Below are 21,327 nucleotides of genomic sequence, written 5' to 3'. Positions count from 1 at the left end.
AAAAAAGTTTTTGCTTCAACAAAACAAGATGTTTGATTCAATTAAAATAGCACATAGGAAGACCGTCATCTGCTTCAGCGATGCAGAGGGAGGCTGGAGGGAGTTGTGTTCACCTAGCTGAAGGGGTAAAGTACTTCACTATGGGCGACTTGAATTTGATGAGTTGTTAGAATGGGAGCCAAACAAAGTACTAAAATGGTAAATATTTTTTTAAACAGAAAGAATGACTTCAAACAAAGACACCTGTGTTAGGCTTCGAAACATCACAGATGACAAGAGGCAAAGAGAGAGCTAGACTAAAAGTAAAAAGAAAGTAGTGAATGGATTTAATAAAGAGAAAATCTTTCAGTAGCTTACCCTTACGTATTAGAAGTATAATTTACAAACAAATGTGTTTCTTTAATTTAAATGTTTGTTATAACTTCTTTCTTCAGTCATAACCTATATAAAACCAGACTATAGAAGCAGGATTTTTTTGTGCAGTGAAATCACCATCATTATCACATGTATGCTAGAGAAAAGCTACACACAGGGTTAACAAAATATATGCCGTTTGTACCAGCTAAACTAAGTTACAAATCTGCATGGCTTTCCATGAAATAGAATCAATATTTGGCACTGAGACACTGGGTGTGTCAGAAAAAAAAATGCATTTTATTGCCTGGAAACCAAACTGTTTGGTAGCTGAAAAGCGGTGCCTGTGTTCTCTCCTGTCCCACAAGATTAGGAGCTTTACTGAAATAGTAAAAGTAGTGAAATAGTAGTAAAAAAAAAAAGAAAGAAAAAAAAAATATATAGGATGTAAAAAGATCTATTGAATATCTGTTATATAGGCAGTGCATTCAAAATTGAATAATACAGCATTAAAGATAATTACAAAGATATTCCAGCATTTCATCAGGTGGGCGATGCAGTCAGATAGCGTCTTTTGAGTGTTTGCCAATCTGTAAAATGTATGTTATTTCAAAATGGGTTATCGTTTTCTCGTATAATCAAAGGACATTTGTTATCATCATCTGCACAGGACTTTAGAAAAGATAACAAACTCTTGCAGCTCTGAGAGTGATAAAAGGTTTATTGGTAGGAAACTTGAGGAGAGGTGAAGTGGCTTGTTTCATGCCATCGAGAAAGCCTGAGTGCAGAGTTCAGCAAAGTCTGATTAACCCAATGGATCATTCTGCCCATTTTCCATGACAGACCAAGCTTTTATTTTACTGTAGTAGCATTAAATAAGTGGTTTGAGAGGTGCTCTTTTGCCTGGGCAGAGCAAAGCTGCAAACACAAGGAGGTGCAGTGCTGTTTAGAAAAGCTCAGTTTCTTGTGTTGCTGGAACTGATTGTCGCTCCCATCTGTGTTTTCAAATTAGATGTCACGTAGAAAAGGTAACAAAACTGCTTACCTTTTTGCTTTATGCTGTGAATGACTGTCTTGCCCTGTTCATCTACAGTCAGAAGAAAAGTGGTTATACATTCGTTCTCCCCCTGTAAAGAGCAAGGAATGGATTTATCCTCTGAAAAATCTGCAAAGGAGGAAAAAAATCATCCGTTAGATCAAACGAAGTTCAGCATGCAAGTTATTGCATGAGGTTGCTGGCATCATGTTTATCACAACCTCTGTATAAAGCAAAGAGTATAAGAAGAAAACAGAAGTACCCTCAGAATTTCAGTGGAAGTGCTTCCAAGATGCTTAACAGTCAGCTGCTTGGGAAACATCCCCAGTTATAGGACAAAGTATGCAATATGTTCTCTTTGGTTTAGAACTACTTCTCACATGCCTAGGTTATATTTCAGAAGTAGATGGCACATATTGAACAGAAATGGATGTGGATAAAAGGGCTGCCATTTATTTCTTCCTTCAAAGGCAAGAGGGAGGCAGGAGAAACTGGTTGTGACAGGCAGTATAAAGAAGGGGCAGTATAAAGCAAAGAAGAGGACTGAAAATTCAGACTACAGGTCCACAAGTGCTGTGGCTGAATGCTTATTATGTTCCCATAAAACCCATTATTTAAAGAGCATTGGAAAGCTAGGTATGCTTTCAATACATTTTTAGAAAAAAAATCTTAGATTTCTATTTGTAGAGGCAAAAAGGACAGTAAAGTTCTCAAACATTTGTTTAAAAAGAAATATATTACCTCTATACAATCCTTACACTGTTTCTTACCCAGTCAAAACTCCTCCTGAAATGTCATAAGCAACTATGTCGAAAGTATTTAGTTCTTGGACTTGAATATCAAGGAAGAGTAATGAAATGTAAAATAGGAACCTGACAAGAATAATAGATTTTAAAGAATCTATCATGCATAAAGAAATAAATGCTCACTTTTTATCATAAGTAAAGCGTAGAAAGAGTTATATAGCAAAGAGTAGAAGGAGTATGAAAGTGCAATCAGTTGACAGTCTTTTTATTAAGTGAGAGCCATATCTGGTTGGATGTTAATGAAAACTTGGTCTTGATCTGTGATAATTTTGTACTTAATCTGTTGCCTTGTCCAGAGCAATGTGTTAAGGTGACAGCTGGACAAGACATGCTGATTTGTCAAGATTTGTTTTTGTTGACTGAACGCACTCAATTAATGACACTCTCTGCCAGGTCACAGTTCCAGTAATACTATCACTGGTTTTGCAATATTTGTTGTTTCCCAACTCCTTTAAGCAAGCAGATCCAAAGAATCCAGTGAGGGGAGATTTAGACTAGATATAAGGAAGGCATTTTTTATTATAAGTTTAGTTTAGTTCAATGTCATAACTGGAGACCATGGGATGTAGAAATCTGAGTATGTTCACGGACATAGAATTGAATGAAATGATGCCAGCTTAGGCTATTCAGAATCCAACTTATGCTTAATATTTTTACTCCTCTGATGTTATTTCTAGGACAAGAGGTACTGAGTGAAGACTAAAGAATAGACAATTCCTAGGTGCAAAAATTCACTCAGATAGGTAAACTTCTCTTTGCGGCTTCCCAGCTCTTGTCATTGTGTTGCAACATATGTGTGCAAAAGAAAGAGTAAACCTTTTTATCTAGCCTAGGTGTATTTATGGTTTTCAAAATGCCACAACAAATTAAAGAAGCTGAAATACAAAGCACAAAGAAGCATTATGCTACCATATAAAATCATGATAAAAATCTGTCTTAAATACTGTGATGATCTAGATAAACTTTTTTCAAAATATTTTTGTTTAGGGAATATGGTTTTGATTTCAGGATTTTTAATTGTATAATTTTTTTTATTTTTTTCCCCCTTCAGTACATCTTAATGAGGCTACCTTGTTACCAAAACTAATCCTCTGAAGTATTTTACATGTATTTAAGACGAAACATCTTCCTTACAAGGGAAATACTTGCCACTTTCAAACTCTGTATTACAGAGGAATATCATGAGCAAAAAATAAAGCTGGAGAGATCTTGGAAAGATATGTATCCATGAAATGTTTTCATATATGCAGATGAGTTTCCAACAGTTTATAAGATTTGTTCTTTATTTATGCATACAGTATTCTGTGTTACCATCGTAAGTATTGTGCTTGCCTAATTTAATGCTAACACTAAATCTGTGTTGTGTATAATGCATGCATGTCCTACCTCAGCTACCAATTGCTTTTTGCCGTAGGACTGTATTTCCTTTATTCAGAATAAATAGAGCCTACCTACTGTACAGGCAAGCACCTTCCTCTGTAGGACTGAAAAATGCCCTGATGCACTCTTCCATGTAAAGTTATATTTCTTAGCAAAGATAATACTTCATTCCAGGTCAGTTCCTGCTGCGGAATTCCTATTGATGGAGTGCAACTCTGAATTACTGTGAGTAACTGAAAGATATGCTTAGCCCTTAGGACACCAGAAATGTCTCAATAAAGCCTGACAAGAAGAACAACAACTTTGCCACAGTTAAAGGATTGTGTCTGCAGATGGTAATCAACCATCTGCATAAGGACTGGAGTCAGGTTTTGAATTTGTATAGTAAAAGAAGCCCCACTGGAACCTATGGTACAGGTGTGACAACCACAGGGACTTTCATCAGCCAATGATTTTCAGGAACTGGTACTTAAATTCTGTTCTTTCTTACATAAGCTTCTTAGGAAGTAGGCGTGATCCAATGACTTAATTAACCTGGAGAGGTAATGCCAGTCCTGATCTGCATTTCCTACTTACAGCAGAAAAACTGCAGACAGATTGCTTTATGAGGCCTAATATAATTCCACAGCAGAAAAACAAAGCTACTTTCAAAGGTAAAATTACCAAAAGTGGAAGCTATCACTGATCACCCACACACAAAAAAGAGATTGAGTATACAAACCCTCTGCAGTGCTGACAGTTGCGTCAACTGATTTGCATTTTTCACTGCATTCTCCCTGCAGCTTGTCATCAGAAGCCAAATGACATTCCACACAGCTCCTGTAGAAAATAATTCAGCAGCTCATCCATCTCTGTCTGTCACAAAGTCCTGATATAAAAGCAACTACATATGCATCTGCATTTTAAAAAGAATCTAAACAAAAGGTCTTGTGCTATGGATACAGTGGTTCTCAGAAATATGATAGGTATTGCCACCAAAAAAAAAAAAAGAAAAAAAAGCTATCCAACAAAAACAACACTACCTGAATGAAGGTATTGTGAATAAGCTCTCTCTTGTCCTCTTTCTCTCCCAGCTTATTAGCTACCAGACAGAACCCCAGGCAACATTATTCATGTGGGACTATCAAAGACATGAGGTTACTCAGACATAACATAACATTCATTTTCAAGTATAAATATTCTGAAGTAAGCTTACACTAAATACCAGCCCAAGGAATGTCTATCAGACGAACAATATTTGAAATTGACTTCAGTGAGATCAAGCTGGGGCACCTACTATAAGTCTTCCTTTGTTGAAAGTCTACTGAATAATGTATTTAAACACAGTTCAGGTGTCTCAACAGATGTATCTCGAACATGATTGCTTGTCTCAGGAATTACTTAGATGCTAATTATACTAATGCATTTATTGGAAAAGAATTTTCAAATCATTTACTTCATTTAACAGAGTGATGGCTAAAATATTTTAAACTGCAGAATCTAAGCCAATTCCATTAGAAGTCTGTAAAAATCTTCCCAGAAATGCAATGTGAACTTTCATAAATCCAGAGTTCATTCATGGGGAGAAAAAGGGGAAAATGTAACAGAATTCATAAACGAAAAATTTTGATGAAGAATATATCTTGCTGATTCTGCACAATTAGCTTCGGTCAAGTTCAGGAGTTGAGACTCTAAGAACAGCCCCAAAGTACTGACAGCTTAGAGAAAGGAAAATAGAATAACAGCAACAAAACATCTCAGGAAAACCTGGCCATCTCCTGTTGCACTGAGTCACACATATCCATGAGAATATGCTGAGGCTGCTGAGATTATCTTCTCATGATGGAGATGACCTTAACACTCGCTCTGGAGATGCTGAATAGTAAAAGCGAGAAGGTAATGGGATATCCTCTATCTCATGGAGACAAATAGAGTGTTGTTGGTGTTTTTGCCATGTTTTCCATGTTTCCTCATACTATCGCTCTCCTTCTCACAGCCATTAATCTCAGTCCCCTCTGACCTGTCCTCCTGGCACTCTCGGTTACCCTACCCCTGTCTGCCAAGTGTTACACTGGCTGCTCCTGCCCCACATCTCAGCAAAGGAAGTGACTGCATGGAGACAAAAGATCTGATACTGCATAGCGTATGTATGTTTAAATAGGCTAATGCAATGCTCATCATGTAATTCAATACTTTCTATTCCCTGGTAAACTGGGCAGAGCAAAGCAGCAGCATTGTACTTTGTGTTTCAAGCACCTGTGTGCAGAAGTTTCTTTACTTACACTGTGTTCACTATGGCCAGTGCGCATGAGCTTTGAACAAACTGGTTGGCTTGCTTTTGTGGGTCAAATGTAGTACTAGCATAAATGGTGATTATATTGTGTGCCACAGAAGGGTTTCTTAGCTCAGCTATAGGGTAGACTGGAAAGACAGGCATGAAAATGCAGTGGTGTAGAGCTGGTGTGGAGGAGGAATGGGCCTCCACTTTAAGCAAGTAGACATGACATAGTCACAAAGCAAGATAGTTGGGCCTCCTTAATTCAATCAAGATTAACTCAATTTGTAAATATGCATGTGCAAAGCTTGAGCAGACAACGTAACCTTATTAGTTCATGTGTTTGTGAACAGTAATGCAAATTCCAAACTTTATGAGTTTCTTCCCTACAAGTCCTCATTAATTTGCCCTAGTGACTCTGTTGGGATGGTTTCATTCTGCATTGTGGACTGGAAGGAAACTGATCTGTATTTGTCTGATGTTATCAGATAATGGTGCGATTCTGATTCTTAGTATAGCCAGGGACAGTACTGGAAGTGTATTTTACTTGTGCTGCTTGAAGGTGATTAAATTGTTTTCTTCCACCTTCTTTTTTTTTGTTGTTGTTTTGTTTTGTTTTCACAAGAATCATACTCTAGTTGATGTGTGAGTTATGATTACTCCTCTCAATAGACAAGAAGCTCTTGGGTTCCGATCTGTAAATCCAACCTGTTGTTGTGGCAATAAACACATTGCTGAGGCATTTTGGGAAATAGCTCAATGACATCAAAATCAGACATAAAAACAGCACCTTACCTTCTGGAACTGCAAGGGTCACCACACAGCGGGCATTTTTCACACGTTTGGCCTGAAGCCCCTGGATGTATGCACACACACGACCCGCAGATGCATTCACCTCTCCCACTGCACAGCATTCCATCCTCAGAAATGCAGGAGCTGGTGTCAGTTGTGCAATTACAGTATTCACCAGTCCATCCACTGTGGCACACGCATTCGCCACAGTCACAGTCTCCATTGCCTGGAAAACCATTTATTATACTGCAGCTCAGTCTTTCAATATGGATTGGAATGACAGCCTTTAAAATCATTCTTAATAACAGATATTTTCTCTATTCCAACACTTCTCACTCTTAAACCTCTTTCTTCCTCCCCTTCGTGTTTCAGTTTTAAGCTAGTGGATCAAATTTTTACTTAGACTGGCTGCAAGCCAGCGCAACTCCGTTCTCTTCACTGGAGTCTTACACAAAGATTGTTATCTCCCAACAGTGCACATCTTAATAGGTAAATCCTGTTTCATTTCCAGCAGCATGAATCCAGCCTATCTATTCAGCAAAATCTCATTGCTGGTTCCTGCCAGTTCAATACTATTCCCAGTGTTTCAGTAGAATCACTTCTGATTGATGATTGGAGAGCCCAGGAAAAAATGACAAACACAACTCCTCACATTCTGATTGTATCATACTCACAAAAGCCCAGAACAGCTGGAATCATCTAGGTTACTGGGTTAAATTTATATAATATATATAAATCAGAATGTGTCCCAAAATGTTTAAGAGTGAAGTTAATCAGAGTGAAGTTGTACACTGCTTCACATCAGTGTATGTCAATAACTTAATTAAACTCCTTTAAAGCTACAGCCATTACAACCACTAAAAGTCTAACCCATTGTGACGGAGGTGGGTAAAGTCCAATAAAGCGATACCAGCTTCTATGAGCTGTGGTGTGGCTAAAGATGTTCCATTAAAAAATTTCAAAATAGGGTAAAAAATATATTTTAAATCTAAGGATCATGCTATTTTTACACATACTGACTGTAATCAAATATACAACAAAGAGAGCTTCACAGGCTCATAAATAAGAGGGATACAACAGTGTTCTGAATCACAGACACTAGATACAAGCCACAGGGAGCTTACCTCCACACTGAAGTCCTCTGTGTCTCACACACGAGAAGTCATCACACTCACAGTGCGCCCCATAAACTCTTCCATACATGGATGGGTGGCAAACGCACTGCCCACAATAGCAGCTGCCTCTCCCGCTGCAGGAGCTCTGCTCCACGGAGCCCTTGCAGGATCCAGTGCTGAGGGCATTCTCATCACACTCGCAGTGTGGACCCATGTACCCGGGGTGGCAGACACACACTCCGCACTCAAAAGTGCCTTTCCCCTTGTTGCACTTAGAGCTGTTCCTCTCAGCCTTGGCCTGGCAGCTGCAGCTGCACTGGGGAAGAATTTCCATTTCCAGCATGTCACTGAGACCCACTGGTTTTATCACAACGTGCCTGGTGGTTTTATCACAAGTGGGCAGATTTATGGTCACATTGAAAGAGACCTGGAAGAGAAAATGGTGTCTGCATACATAGACTGCAGGATATTCTGGAAATATATGCATAACATGGAACAAGAGTTTCCCTGCTTGAAGGAAGATTATTAAAAAAAAAACAACAACAATAACAAAAAAAAAAAACAAAAACAAACAACCAAACTTTCTATATAGGTTCTTTAAATTCCTATGAATTAATGTTTTTGGTAATCTGTTCCTTACTTACTGTGTCTCCCACTTTCACGTGAGAGCATTTCCTCTGATGTGGAAAAAAGGTCCCATTGTTACAGATGGCAGTGAAAGAGAGATTGAGTCCTTCTGTGTCCCCAAAGACCTCCAGCTCTACTTCGGACCTCAGCTCCTTCAAGGAAAAGGAGTGTGATGAATGAAGAGATAACACTGCCACTGTTCTGCGTCTGTGTGATGCAGACTGTAACTTATCCCAGCTACACAGGAGTAAATGTGTTTGGTTTTGGCACTCTATTTACATACTCTATTGCAAGAAAAATGGTGACCGAGTGAGACAAAGAAAGTGCCAACAGAGACGGCTTTCAGCTCAAAGCCACAGAGTGCTATCAGTTTAATATCCGGTATTACGGTGCTTATCTCCTGCTCCTGTAGAAGAACAAATCAACATTTTATTAAATCATCTTTCATTACTAAGTACTCCGTTGACTAATACAGGCTTTCTTTAACTCTGGTCTTACTGAGGAATGGATTTGTGCCTCTGTTTGCTTTGCTAGCACCAGGCGTTTCTTGATTAGCCAGCAATCAATATTTCTCCCTTGTTATCTCTGCTCTTAGAATCAAACCTCACAATATCCCTTCCAGCCCAGCAAGCTCCAAGCTCAATTTTGCCTCAGCATGGGCCTCTGTACCTTTACCTGATGTTTGCAGGTCAACAGGCAGAGCCTATCCCCACAATTAGCTCACAGAGCCTAGTGGCTCTCTGTTCTCCTTTCTCTCCCAATAGAAATTTTGGTTTCCTGAGTTGCTGGTGATGTTTCAAGCTGTGTTCAATAGTGTTGTCATTTCTTAAATAAATTTGTTAAAACAAACTTTCATTTCTTAAATGAAAAAGGCTCTTCAGCTCACTTCCTGAATGTTCTCATATCTTCTTTGTTAAAATATATTTAACTTCAAAATATTTTTATAGCAACTTTGGTTACACAACTTAGCCTTAATCCAAAGCCTGTAGCAGGCCATGGGGAAATTCCCTATGACTTAATCAGACCATCAATCCAGTAAATGGAAATTTTTCAAAAGCACCTTAGCAATTACAGAGCAGAAGTCTCACTGACTTAGCTTTGTGCTCTTGCAAGCTTAATTGCTCTACAGAACACCCACTGTACTTCAGTCAGGGCATGAGGATCTTGCTGATCTTCCTTCAGTGAGTCATTCTAGTAAAGGCATCAGGATGATTCACTGGAGTAAAGGTCTGGGAAGGTTAAAAAAGTGATATTGACTGAAACTAAAGGAGAATAGTTACAGACCTACACAGACAGGATCTCCCTGTCCTTGTACACATCCTGGATTCTCTGGAATTTTTTCTTGGGGGTGAGGCTGGGTTCTTTTTTAAATGTCTTTTGGAAAATCTGGTCAGTAAACCAAAGCACTTTAAAAAGGAATAGCAACACATCATGCAAGGTGTATTCACATAACATCCAGTGCTCTTTCCACCATGCAACCCACGCACTGGCCATCAGGCTGTTCATGTTGGTAGCTCTGGATGAGTTCAGTTTTCCCCCTGCATTTGTCCTGGAGTTGCTTATGCTGCTATTGAGACAATGTAGAGATTCTTAGATAATGGTTTGTTTGGATTCCCACCAAAGGACCAAATACAGCAAACCTTAAGGTAAAACTGTGAGACTTTGAATGTATTAATGTTACATCACTGAATATTCTCTCAGATGCAAAATTACTACACCCAGACAGAGTACATCCACGAGAGAAAGTTAAATGCTGCTGAACACAAACGTATAATACATTGAGTCGTGGTGTCTGTACCAGGTCACTTGTGATACCCTCCCAGTTTAAACGTATTATTTCTTTGTGTTATTGTTGTGTAAGTTAAAAGGGAGCAATGCATTAGAAAAAAAAAAAAAAGTTAAATATTTCTAAAATGTTAAAATCTTGAAATAACCTCAATCAAAAGGCCTGATACCTGTCTCAGTGCAACTTGGAGTGCAACTCTGCAATACAAAGCCAAACAGAATAAAGCAGGCAGAAATATGCTTTCAGGAGAAAATGAATCATACTTAACATGAGAACTCCTTGTAATAAATATTTTGACAGCTCAGACTTTCTTGACTTGTTTACTTCTTCTCTGAAGCTTTTTGATAACAGTGCACGGTAAATGTTATTAACAAATCTTGTGTTTGTACAGCAAAGGCTCTAGAGCACTTTAAAAGTGTTAAAAGATAGAGGCTAACACTACTCATCTGGGAAAATAGTTATTTACTCTGTTTTTGTAGGTGAAAAATCATAAACTCTGATTGTTGAACTGCACTGCTAGGAGTACTGTAAAAGGACTACAACAAAACTGGAATATGTCAAATAAGGTGTTTTTCAGTGTTTCCTGCTTGGAAAGGTTTCAATCATGAAGCAATAAGGTTGTTAACCTTTAAGGTTAAGCGTAATAAAATGGGCTCTGGGAAATTTTGAAATTGTGACATGTTGCTACTCGTACAGTTTGTACTCTGCGAAACATATATGAGCTCTTAAGAACCTATGAGCAACTCAGGTGGATGGCCCAGACACGCTGTACCTGTGCTAGGACAGGATGAGCTGTGGCCCAGAGGCAGGAGCCCAGCTCCTATAGCCTCCTTCCAGCTGCTCCAGGACAGACCATGCACCAAACTCCTTGCTTCCTCCAGATCCTGCCCACAGCTGGCTGAACCTGGGATGGAGCAAATGAACTTTGAGCTGCAGGAGACAGAAAATATCAGCATGTTCAAAAAGAAGAGTAGAAAAAAAAAGGAAAGAAAAGGAAGAAGCCAGGCTAGCATGCTGTCCCTTGTCACCGTTTCCTATGGCCATTGGAGAAAACATAGCGCTGGGCTGGATGGATCATGCAGGTCATGTCTTCTGCTCATATTTCTTAGGAAGGATAGGCTTATTGTTGTTCTGAGATAGAAAGGAGAAATGACCTTCATTCTAACTGGCAAATATGAACAGCGAGAATGTCAAAAAATAAAAATCTTCCCAGCATCTAACAAGACCGAAGTTGCCATAACAATGCAATTAGAGGAAATACTGTTAGGCACATAATACAACGTTACAGTAAAATCACCAGGACATCTCACCGGGACAATTATTTTATATTTTCCCCATACTTGTTGGACAAAAACTGGTGTTTCAGTTGTTAAAGGCAGTAACATCTGTCCTTCTGTCAGAGTCCCATACTCAAGAAATCCAGATGTGACAACTGACAGGTCAAACTCCAGAGGTGAAATCCTGATACCACTGCCTGTTTATGGTTAACTGTACTTCTGAAATTTTTTTCTCCTCAATCGTTAAAATGCATAGACCCCACCAAAAAAACAAAAAACCCTTACTGTTCTTTGCTCATCTAAATTTTCCATAGGAAAGAAAATCTTCTGATATTTTGTATTTCATTTTAAAATCACAATAAATTATGCTGCACTTAGAAGACTTAAAAAAATTGTTTTGCTTTTCTATTATTATGCCCAAAATAATTTGGGGGGCATAATAATAACTATATTATGCTGCAGGTAAGAGGAAGATCAGAAAAACAAATCAACCAGCCAACCCAGAAAGAAATAAAAAATGCCCTTCACAAAGCATTATTTTTCATTGTAGCCAAAAGTTAGAGCAAGTTTTTAATAAAAAGGAGGGTAGGATAAAGAGAAAACTCTGTGACATATTGGCATGTAAGAAGATGTGTATATATATATATATATATGTATATATATATATATACATATATATATCTGTGTCAAACTGTCTAAAAACATTCCCTGAAGGAAAAGGGCCAGGCAGCCAAAATGCATTTTACAAATGAAGAGCAGCTCTGTATTTACGTTCCTGTCATATTCACCGTCTTTCTCAGTATTATCAAAACCAACCCATCTGAGACTTCTCTTGCCTCTTGTGTTTTGCTTTTCAAAAACCTCAAAACAGCCTCACAGGGGCAGCATCAAATTGCTAAATCAGAGAACAGCACTGATCACAGGGTAGTGCTTTTTCCCCAGACATTCCTGTGGAAATGTTGGAGCATTCTCCAGGGACTGATAGGAAGGGAGTTATTTCTCTGCAGAAGTTTTGAACAGGAAGACATGAATTCCTATATTAAAGAAAGCTTTGATGCAAGCGTGAAATAGAGGACTATGAGATAGAAGACATGCTGATGTGAATTCTGCATTCCAGCACAAGTAAAGAGAGACAGAAGCACACAGGAATTTTATTTGGAAAACCATGAAACAGATAGCTTTGCATAACAGAGCAGTCAACCTTAAGCATTCACGGCAACCCCAATGAATGGAGATGTAACATACTTTGGAAATACATGCTTACTGCATGCAGAATATAGGATGGATGCACAAAAAATGCTTTTCAGTAAAGCGCTGCGACAAAGCTGCCTGTGCCAAGGTACCTGCCTGCCACCAGCTCTGTCACTCTCTGTACTGCACTGCAGAGCAAAGCCAGGTGCTAGTTACGCAGTGCCCTATTCCATTTGCTCAGCAGTAGTACGATCGCTAGCAGTTAACATGAGTTAATTGTGAATTGTATGACTAATGGGGGTGTCTCACTGCTGCGAGTCTAAATCTTGATTGTTAACAATTTTCAAATGGCAATTTTTATTTCCTAATCTACAGAGTGATTCTTGCCAGAGCATTCTGCTAACTGAGCATTTCAGTAGAAAGCAATAAGTTATCAGTAAAACTACTGGTTCTGCACTCACTCCATCCTTGGAGCAAACAAAACTTCCCCTGTAGAGGTCAGCAACTAAACATACAAAATTGTTCTTGTCATCAGTGCTGAAAAAGAATCAAAGGTGCTTGGATTTAGCAAATTGCACTCTAATTTTGAAAATGGAGACATGTAGAAAGAAAACAGATTATAATAACCTTACCTGATATGCAGCAATGATCAGCTGGAGAATATTTCCAGAATCCTTCTGCAGTCGACCAACAGTAGCTCCAGGAATAAGCTTTGCATAGTTCTGAAAACAGTGGAAAAAAAAGAAAAAAAAGACTAGTTGACAGAGTAGGTGACAAGGACCTGCCATCTGGAAATGAATGAATTACGGTGGAGCCAATTGAAATAAATAATAGTGACGTTTTCAAGGACTCTGGCTGATCTAATGGCACACTTGTCATATTGGAAGAGGTCTTATGGAGAAGCGTTAGCTTTTTTTCTTTACCTTAGAATGAATATACACACAACAGTTGTGTTTTTCTTTAAAAACAAAACAAAACCAAAAAACAGATTCAGCTACTCAACTGTTGCTGTAATATTCAAGTGCCTCGGACACTACATTCAGTAACAACAGACACTTTTTTTTTTTTTTTTGCCTTTCCGTGCAACTGAACATCTTGAATTTTTTTTATAGGAGGACACAAATCTCTTAACAGAAACCTTATAGTTAAGAGATTTCTACTAAGGACTACTAGAACTTTGAACAAAGACACTTAAAAATCTGCTTCTGGTTTCCAATTGCTGTAACACCCCACACATCTCCCAGTGACCAGGGGCTGTAGCTGACTGTATGTTGACTTTATGTTAATAATATAGCACCAATTTAATAATTGATTTCAGTGGAAAGTTTCTTCTTTCCTTTCTGCTCTCCTTTCCTTTTTCATTAAATTCACTGTGATGCTAAAATAACATCCAACAGATAGATTTTAAATATACTTGGTTAAAATTTATCTTGGCTGATTGTTAACTACATGAATTTCAGCTGCTTGTACCTATGCCTTTTGAAAATAGCAAACAACCACAGCTAAAAATACACCTTGTAACATTCATTTTTCTTCTGCAATTTATCATATCAGTGCTGTTATTTTAACGGAAAAAATCCAGAGAACTATTAATAAATATGGATAATCTGATAGCCTTATATCCCTCCTATGCTTCACATCTCCCAAAGCACTGTGATTACTTTATACACTATGTATGGAATACTTGTCATTCGTTGCAATTCTGAAGTGCTATTGTAAATCAGTGGGATTAACTGCATTTTGTGTTACAGCTGGTGACTTTGCATTCCTGACTCCTCTTGTGCTTAGTGCTCTCTCAAGGATTCTCAGAATATTGAAACACTGCATTTTGTAGATGTGGACCTCTCATGAGCTGATTATATACTGGGAGGGAGACAATAAACCTGGAATTTAAAGTCTAGCACCCTTTTAATCTGCAGCATGCAAAACGAACAGCAGAGGTATTCTATTCCGAAGGCTTTCTCCTCGTAGAAGAAAACTTCGCTGCATACTGATGCGAGGATGATGGTGCACGCCCAGTGCAAGTGTGACCCTCCAGTTCCCTGGTTAAATCCCACCTCTCAGCACGTATTTCCGTTTAACCATTAATGGAGGCAGAGTGATGCTGTTATATGCTACCACCATAAAATTATCCAGAGAATGCCACTGAGTTCAGTCTTCTAGCAAATATTCATTAAAAGATGAACTGCATTTTTCTAGTAATTCTCTCTACACGTTAGTGAAATCTGGGAATTATATCTTTGAGCTCAGTAGGGTTAAATTTAACTTCCAGCAGTGCAAATGACAGAAGAATTTTCAGCATAAATAAGGAGTTGTGTCAAATTTAATAAATAATCATTTGAAATTTTGAACAAGTTTGAAGATTGGAGTGTTTTTAGTCCAATTTTCAGCAATGAAATACAGTTTGAAAAAAAACTATTTTCAAGCTGTAATTTCTTGTGATGTATTTATATATATGTATTCAAAAAAGAACAGTTTCTGCCATTATTACACTGAGGAAAGGCTAAAGAGGGATTTTTTTCCCCCTCATCTACTTTGAATAAATTTTAAAAGAATTCTGTTTGAAATCAAATGATATCAGCACTAATAATAATTACTTGATGGAACCTTGGAGAGTTTTCTTTTATACCAAAATGAGATTTAAAGTTCATAAAAATGTCACAGAAATATTCACAGGTATTTTCTAATTGAATAGATTTAGAGAATAAATACATTTCCTGCTGCTTTGGTAAGGAGATCAGCGGAGACTAATAATGCAAAACATTAGACAAATGAATAAAAGTTATTTTAAAATAACTTTTTTTTAATTAATTCTTTTTAAAAATCAAATCTCAAATGATCAGGGCTCAGTGTAAGAACTTCTGCTCTCTTGCATTTAATTTTGAGTGGGCTTACTTGCGTTTCCAAGTGACTGCTTTAAAACATGGCCAACCTGACAAGGAGAGCATCAGACCTCAACCTTCATCCTCCTTGGTTATTTCTATGCAGTGGATGCGTGCTTGCTCGAAGGATCAAAACTAGAGCCTGCTATGTTACAGGTGCGTATATCTTGTGTGTGTACAATCTGTGTTCAATGGTATGCATACAGTTCAGTGGAAATTAACTGAAAATTCAGTTCAAGAGGATCAAAACAGCTGAATTATTTTGGGCTAAATTGTCGGGGATTATATAGGACTAGAAATATTAAATATGTGTTTGCCAGTCTGAACACTGAACTTAAGACTACTGGAATCCATCAAGTTTATTTAAAGAGATGCTGACTGAGTCCTCATAGTCATTTTAATGCGTGCTTGTCCCTAAGAACTGAATTATAAATAATAATGGTCCATTTTGGGATCTGATATAATTAGATGCTGTGTACAAGAAGATTTTAGATGAGGCATATGGATATATATTACAGGATAATCAAGTTTTGGAAGGTTCTCTAATGAGGAGACTCCCGAACAAGTGTGGTTTAATGGTGATGACCAGGTGCCAATTCAGCCTCCTCACCCAGCTCTTCCAAGCTCCGTCAGCACCGGCCTTAGCTCAAGAATAGACATCACTGCCTTGCTTCGTTCTTTTTGAACTCTTAAGTGTGGATAACTGCATGTCTACATTTGTATTATAAACTAGAATCCTGTTTGTATGTCCTACATCAATCATGAAAGGAAAAAACCTGTACTCTGAGAACTACATATAATTTTTATGTTTGCTTTGTCTGATTTTCTGTGTCACCTACAGAATAGAAAGCAGAGCAGAACAACTATAGAAATCCAAATAAGTGATTGAAAGCAGTACTGAAAAGATGAAAGAAGCAGATAGAATATATTCAATGGGAATTCTCTATACCCTACAAGATAGAAGATAGCAGCTTTTTTTCTTTTCTAACTAGGAAAGTAACAAGAACAAAAATTCTACAGTTGGTTTAACAATGGCCTGCATTTTTCTTTAGCTATAAATCTCCGTTTAGTGTTCCCAGTGAACAAAGGGTGCCACTTGATAACTTTGATATTGGTATAACACTGACACAGGAAACTGAAATAGAAAACTGCTGATAAGAACACTGTTGGCCAACTCTGAGGGTTACCACCTGCAATTTCTAAAGGAAAATATAATGCCATCTGTAAGAGAAAAGGTTTTTTTGGGACAAAATATAGCTCTGTAAATGAAAGGTACTTCCAAAGAACCTCCTAGAACAGTCCCTATTTCTGCAGCTCCTATTGACATTGGTGAAAATATTTCATTGTTATTAATTGGGCCCCTATTAATGGTTGAACAATAATGAGATTTAGCTAAGTTACTTAATGCAAAAAAATTTAACTCATCTATGCAGGTTCCTACTGCATTCATTAGTAAGTGATTGCTTTCTACTACTCTGGATTTTAATTTTCACTCTTCAGCTCAGAATTCAATATACATTTTAAAAGTGCTTGAAGGTGAAGAGTGCTTCCTTTCATTCCTAATGTTGTGATCTGAGAATCAGTTTCTGAAAGATCTCACTCATGCAACTTTTGTCCAACACTTGGAATATTATCTTTACTCAGACAGCTCTACAACTGGATCCAGTCACAGAAACACTGGAAAGTATTCCTTGGGCCACAGAGAGAACAGAAAATAGAAACAGAAAACAGTACTGATGAGTACCGAAAGAAAAGTAAATAAAATTCCCAGATCAGTGGAAAAAAAAAAAAAGAACAACCCACATTATTTCAGAGTTGAGCATAAAGACGTATGTATTTGCATTCTTGTTTTATTAAAGGAATAAAAGGCACAGTTGTCCTTAGCTACTCTCACAAATACGAAAGGCTAATCACAGATATGGTTCCAAATAGTGTAGAAATGGCTCATTTGTCAGTCCTTGTCTATTGACTTGAAAATTACAGTATGATTCACCTTGACATCCAATTTAAAAATTACATAAGAACATCAAAATCAATACATGAAACGGCATTCTCTAAGTAAAAGAGTCTTTCTATGATTCTGATATATAATTTCCTAGATATTTTTATTACATAAATATCTTGCAGAATTGGCTTCTAAATACTGGAGTATATCAGCTATGAAAAATAGTGAACCTATTAGCAAATATTGGAGAACTGAAGATTTTAGTTTACTCACCTCGTATGTGTGAACTTGTTCATTCGTGACAGCAAAAATTACCAAAACATTGTTTTGCACAAGTTTGTCAATTAATTGTCCAATTGTGGGATACTCCTGAAGGCAAACAGAAGAGAGCCACATTAGTTTCTTCAGGTATGTCCAGTTGCTAATTATCACTCATAAAACATAGTTAAGTGACCATAATTGATACTCTATTTGCCGCATAAAATAAACTATCGTTAGTCATTAGGTGTATATATTATATAAAAAAAAAAAAAGTGTGTGTAATTTCCTTGCCTTGTTTTATGGATGTCCCTTAGAGGGAAGTATGGTGTTACTCTCCACACTGGGACTCTTGGTTCAGCTGCATTTGTGGCACAGCCCGAGGAGTAGCATTGTGCCAACAGAACAAGATATGTGCACACTAGTTTTGATCACTGAATCTTAAGCTGGAAACTTTTATTCTTTGAGCAGAGTCCTTAACATTCTGAATTCCTGCTGAATTCACATCCTTCCTTCCAGGGAAGTAGATTAATGCAAATTTTGTTATCCTTGCATAAGGTAATACTAGTCAGCCTGGTTCCACATGTTTTCTAGGTTAGCAGGAATAAGAGATACTAATTTTTTTTTTTTTTACTTTTAGTTACAATTTGTCACAATTCCACATAAACAGTTTTCTTGTAATTAACATTTGCAATTAAAAGTAAAGTAGATAATAGTAAATGTTTAGCTTCTGCATCTTCTGTGTATTTCAGTGATTAAGGTATACTTCCACCAGGTTTTTATTTGCTTCCTTGAGTTGAACAAAATTCAGAGTGAATTACCAGAATAGTTGACATGGAATATTCATTATTGTGGTCCAAATGACAGTTCCCATCATTAGGAATAACAATTCCTGCTAGCTTGCTGTCCATCCCAAAGTGGGAATCGGCATCACTCACAAACACCAGTAAATGCAGAGAGTCATTCCTCCATCCAATTTTTTCCTGTCATTTAAAATACATTAGCTCAGTAGGCTGTATTACACTCACAAGCAGGAAAGCATTAAAATATTTGGAGAATAGCATCTCAAAACCAATGAAGGGGAACATCTTAAAGAGTGTATCAGAAACATCACCTATTCTAAGAATGAGCATCATTATTTTGAAAGAGCCTATAGTTTTCATTCTAATGTCTTTGCTAATGAGAATTTTCTCATTTTCGTGTTTATGAAAACATGTTGGCTCAGTTCAATTCGGTCTGCTTAATACTCTAAGCATAGCTAATCCAACATGTTTAAATAAAAAAATTATTAAAGGAACTGACCCAATAATTATGTAGTTCATATTCTATTTTATTCCTGGCAATTAAATAGAAACAATAAAATATGGCAATATTCATACATGTTTAACATGTTACAGCCAAAAGTCTTTTCACATAAACCTAATGAGGCTCTTGGATCACATTAAAAAAAAAACAAAACAACAACAACAACAAAAAACAAATAAATGAAAATAATGATCTACTCCTTTGAATTATAACCATACAATACTGGAAGTGGAGATATACAGAATAACTAGTATTATACCTAGAATTTTCAATTACCTTGCAAACAGCTGCCTGCATAATTGCATCAAATCCTCCCTCTGGAGTATCTATGTTAGCAGAGATTCGCTGTCCTTTTACAATTTCATTGAATCTTTCAGCATCATTTGTCAGTGACAAAACATGCTTGTATCCAAAGGTGGGCAAGCACTCATAAGGCACACTTCTGCAAAAGGAGTGAGACAGCTCATGGATAGTGCAGAGAGAGAATCTCTACAGTGGCTACATGGCAGGCCTCGCTGGATTAGTTTTTGGTTTTGCATCTCTCTTCCATGCCCAAGAGTAAATGAAACTGCTGTTCTGTGTTGGGTTTTAGTTTGAACCCCTTTAGCATCACAACGCCATAAAATTTCTCTCTATATAAAAATTTACATACATACATGTATATTCTAGCAAATAAAAATAAATATATAGTTATTCTAAATATCTCTTTGCTACTCTGTTAAGCACATTTGTAATTAGCAGCAAAACTATAGAGAGCAGAATCACTCCCAAATTCCTCTCTTCATATAACATAACAGAGGTTGGAACTTGATGATTCTTGGGATCCCATCCAACCCAAGCCATTCTATGATTCTATGCAACAGATTAATGGGCAGTGTGAAGCTCAAACAAATCTTATTTCCCAAACTGACTCGGTTACTATTGGAGTAGGGAAGGGATTCCAACGCGGCTGTAAAATTGGATTTTACCATAAGGATTAATATTATGACTAAATGTTGGCATGCAAACAGATACAGGTACTTTCCCTGCCTACCTGCAAGGATTGCTTATTTCTTCAGCTGTAGTTTTGATAAATGGTGAAACTGGTTTTTCAACAAAAGATCCAAAACCCAGTCTGAAGTTGCTTGTCAGTTTCGACATTTCTTTGGAAAGAGTTGAGCCTAATTCTTTTATTGTATTCAGGTCATCATCCATGGAAGCTGAAAGATCCATGAGGTAATAGAGATCAATTGGATAATCTTCACTTTGCCGAACCTTGATCTGGATTGTTTCTTCATGTCCTGTGAAAGTCATGGGAAGATGGGATACATCTTAGTACTTATAAGAAGTAATGAGCAATGCCACTTAGTTCATGAACTTATATATGGAGAGAATTATTTAGCATTTTAAGTCACCTGTGCAATTAACAAATAACTGGTTGGGCACTGGAGCAGCTCCCCAGGGCAGTGGTCACAGCCCCAAGCTGCTGGAGTTCAAGAAGCATTTGAACAGCACTCTCAACCATATGGTCTAACTTTTGGGTGGTCCTGTACAGAGCCAGGATTTGGACTCAGCAATCCTTGTGGGTCCCTTTCAACTTGGGATACTCTATGATTCTATGATAACTTTACAAACTCTCGGGCAACAAAAATCTCAAACTGGTTATCTAGAAAATTAAAAGCAATCCTGGTGTATTTTCTAAACTATTCCTCAGTAAGGCCCTAGCTGTAGACTTGCAACTGATGGCTGTAATTTAAAGATACGAGAACATCCCTTCAGCTGTATGCATCTTTAGAAAATCTAGATATGAAGATCATTAAAACTAAAGGTAGCACTTATAGGATATGCCACACGTATTAAAAAACCAGAGTGTGTACCAAGTTTTATTCTCAGTTGTAGTACTACAGTGTGACCTAACTGGGTAATTCTTGTTTCTTTAGCCCAAGTTTTCTACAGGAAAAGAATCACGTCTCAAAGACCCCAGAGTAGGTATGGAATGCTTCCATAAATGTCACTGCTACCTTGTAAATCCTCAAAGCAAGATTTTTATACTGCCTCTGAGATATGCAGTCTGCCAGAACTGCAGAGGGAGAGGCACAGAGACAGGGCTGGAGAGATATGGGGGCTTTCCATTCTTTCACAGCTACCTTATTTCCCAGAGAATAGAAGAACTGAACATTAAATCCTTAGTTTTATGATGGATCCAGCACTTCTGAAAGTATTCCTTCCAAACTTAACAATTATCCGAATAGTCAAACAATTCAAATTCAAACACCTGAATAATTTCAGATTGAACATCGATATTTTATCTTTATTTTGTTGTCTTCTTTTTTTTTTTCT

At 37.4% G+C, this 21,327-nt stretch overlaps 1 protein-coding gene across 1 annotated transcript; it reads right to left on the bottom strand.

Moving 5' to 3' along the window:
* Positions 1 to 1,295: 1,295 nt before the first annotated feature.
* Positions 1,296 to 20,285, bottom strand: ITGB6 (integrin subunit beta 6). The gene is made up of 10 exons (XM_010713667.1): positions 20,042 to 20,285; positions 19,285 to 19,450; positions 18,525 to 18,686; positions 17,719 to 17,814; positions 13,251 to 13,340; positions 8,382 to 8,516; positions 7,747 to 8,164; positions 6,626 to 6,848; positions 4,298 to 4,395; positions 1,296 to 1,519 (listed from the first exon to the last, which is right to left on the bottom strand). The coding sequence occupies exons 1-10, from the start codon at positions 20,218 to 20,220 to the stop codon at positions 1,311 to 1,313; spliced, it is 1,776 nt and encodes a 591-aa protein (XP_010711969.1). The 5' UTR covers positions 20,221 to 20,285; the 3' UTR covers positions 1,296 to 1,310.
* Between the last annotated feature and the right edge of the window lie 1,042 nt (positions 20,286 to 21,327).

Source organism: Meleagris gallopavo, chromosome 7 (genome assembly GCF_000146605.3).
Source record: "Meleagris gallopavo isolate NT-WF06-2002-E0010 breed Aviagen turkey brand Nicholas breeding stock chromosome 7, Turkey_5.1, whole genome shotgun sequence".
NCBI classification, from domain to species: domain Eukaryota; kingdom Metazoa; phylum Chordata; class Aves; order Galliformes; family Phasianidae; genus Meleagris; species Meleagris gallopavo.
This window is presented reverse-complemented; position numbering and strand designations above follow the sequence as displayed.

Coding starts and splice junctions, on each gene's coding strand:
- ITGB6 (XM_010713667.1), bottom strand. CDS start 20,220: ATGGATCTTTCAGCTTCCATGGATGATGACCTGAATACAATAAAAGAA. Junction 18,687..19,284: donor TGCAGGCAGCTGTTTGCAAG/GTAATTGAAAAT, acceptor TTTAAATGACAG/GAAAAAATTGGATGGAGGAA. Junction 8,517..13,250: donor TGATCATTGCTGCATATCAG/GTAAGGTTATTA, acceptor TTTTCCTTGAAG/GAGCTGAGGTCCGAAGTAGA.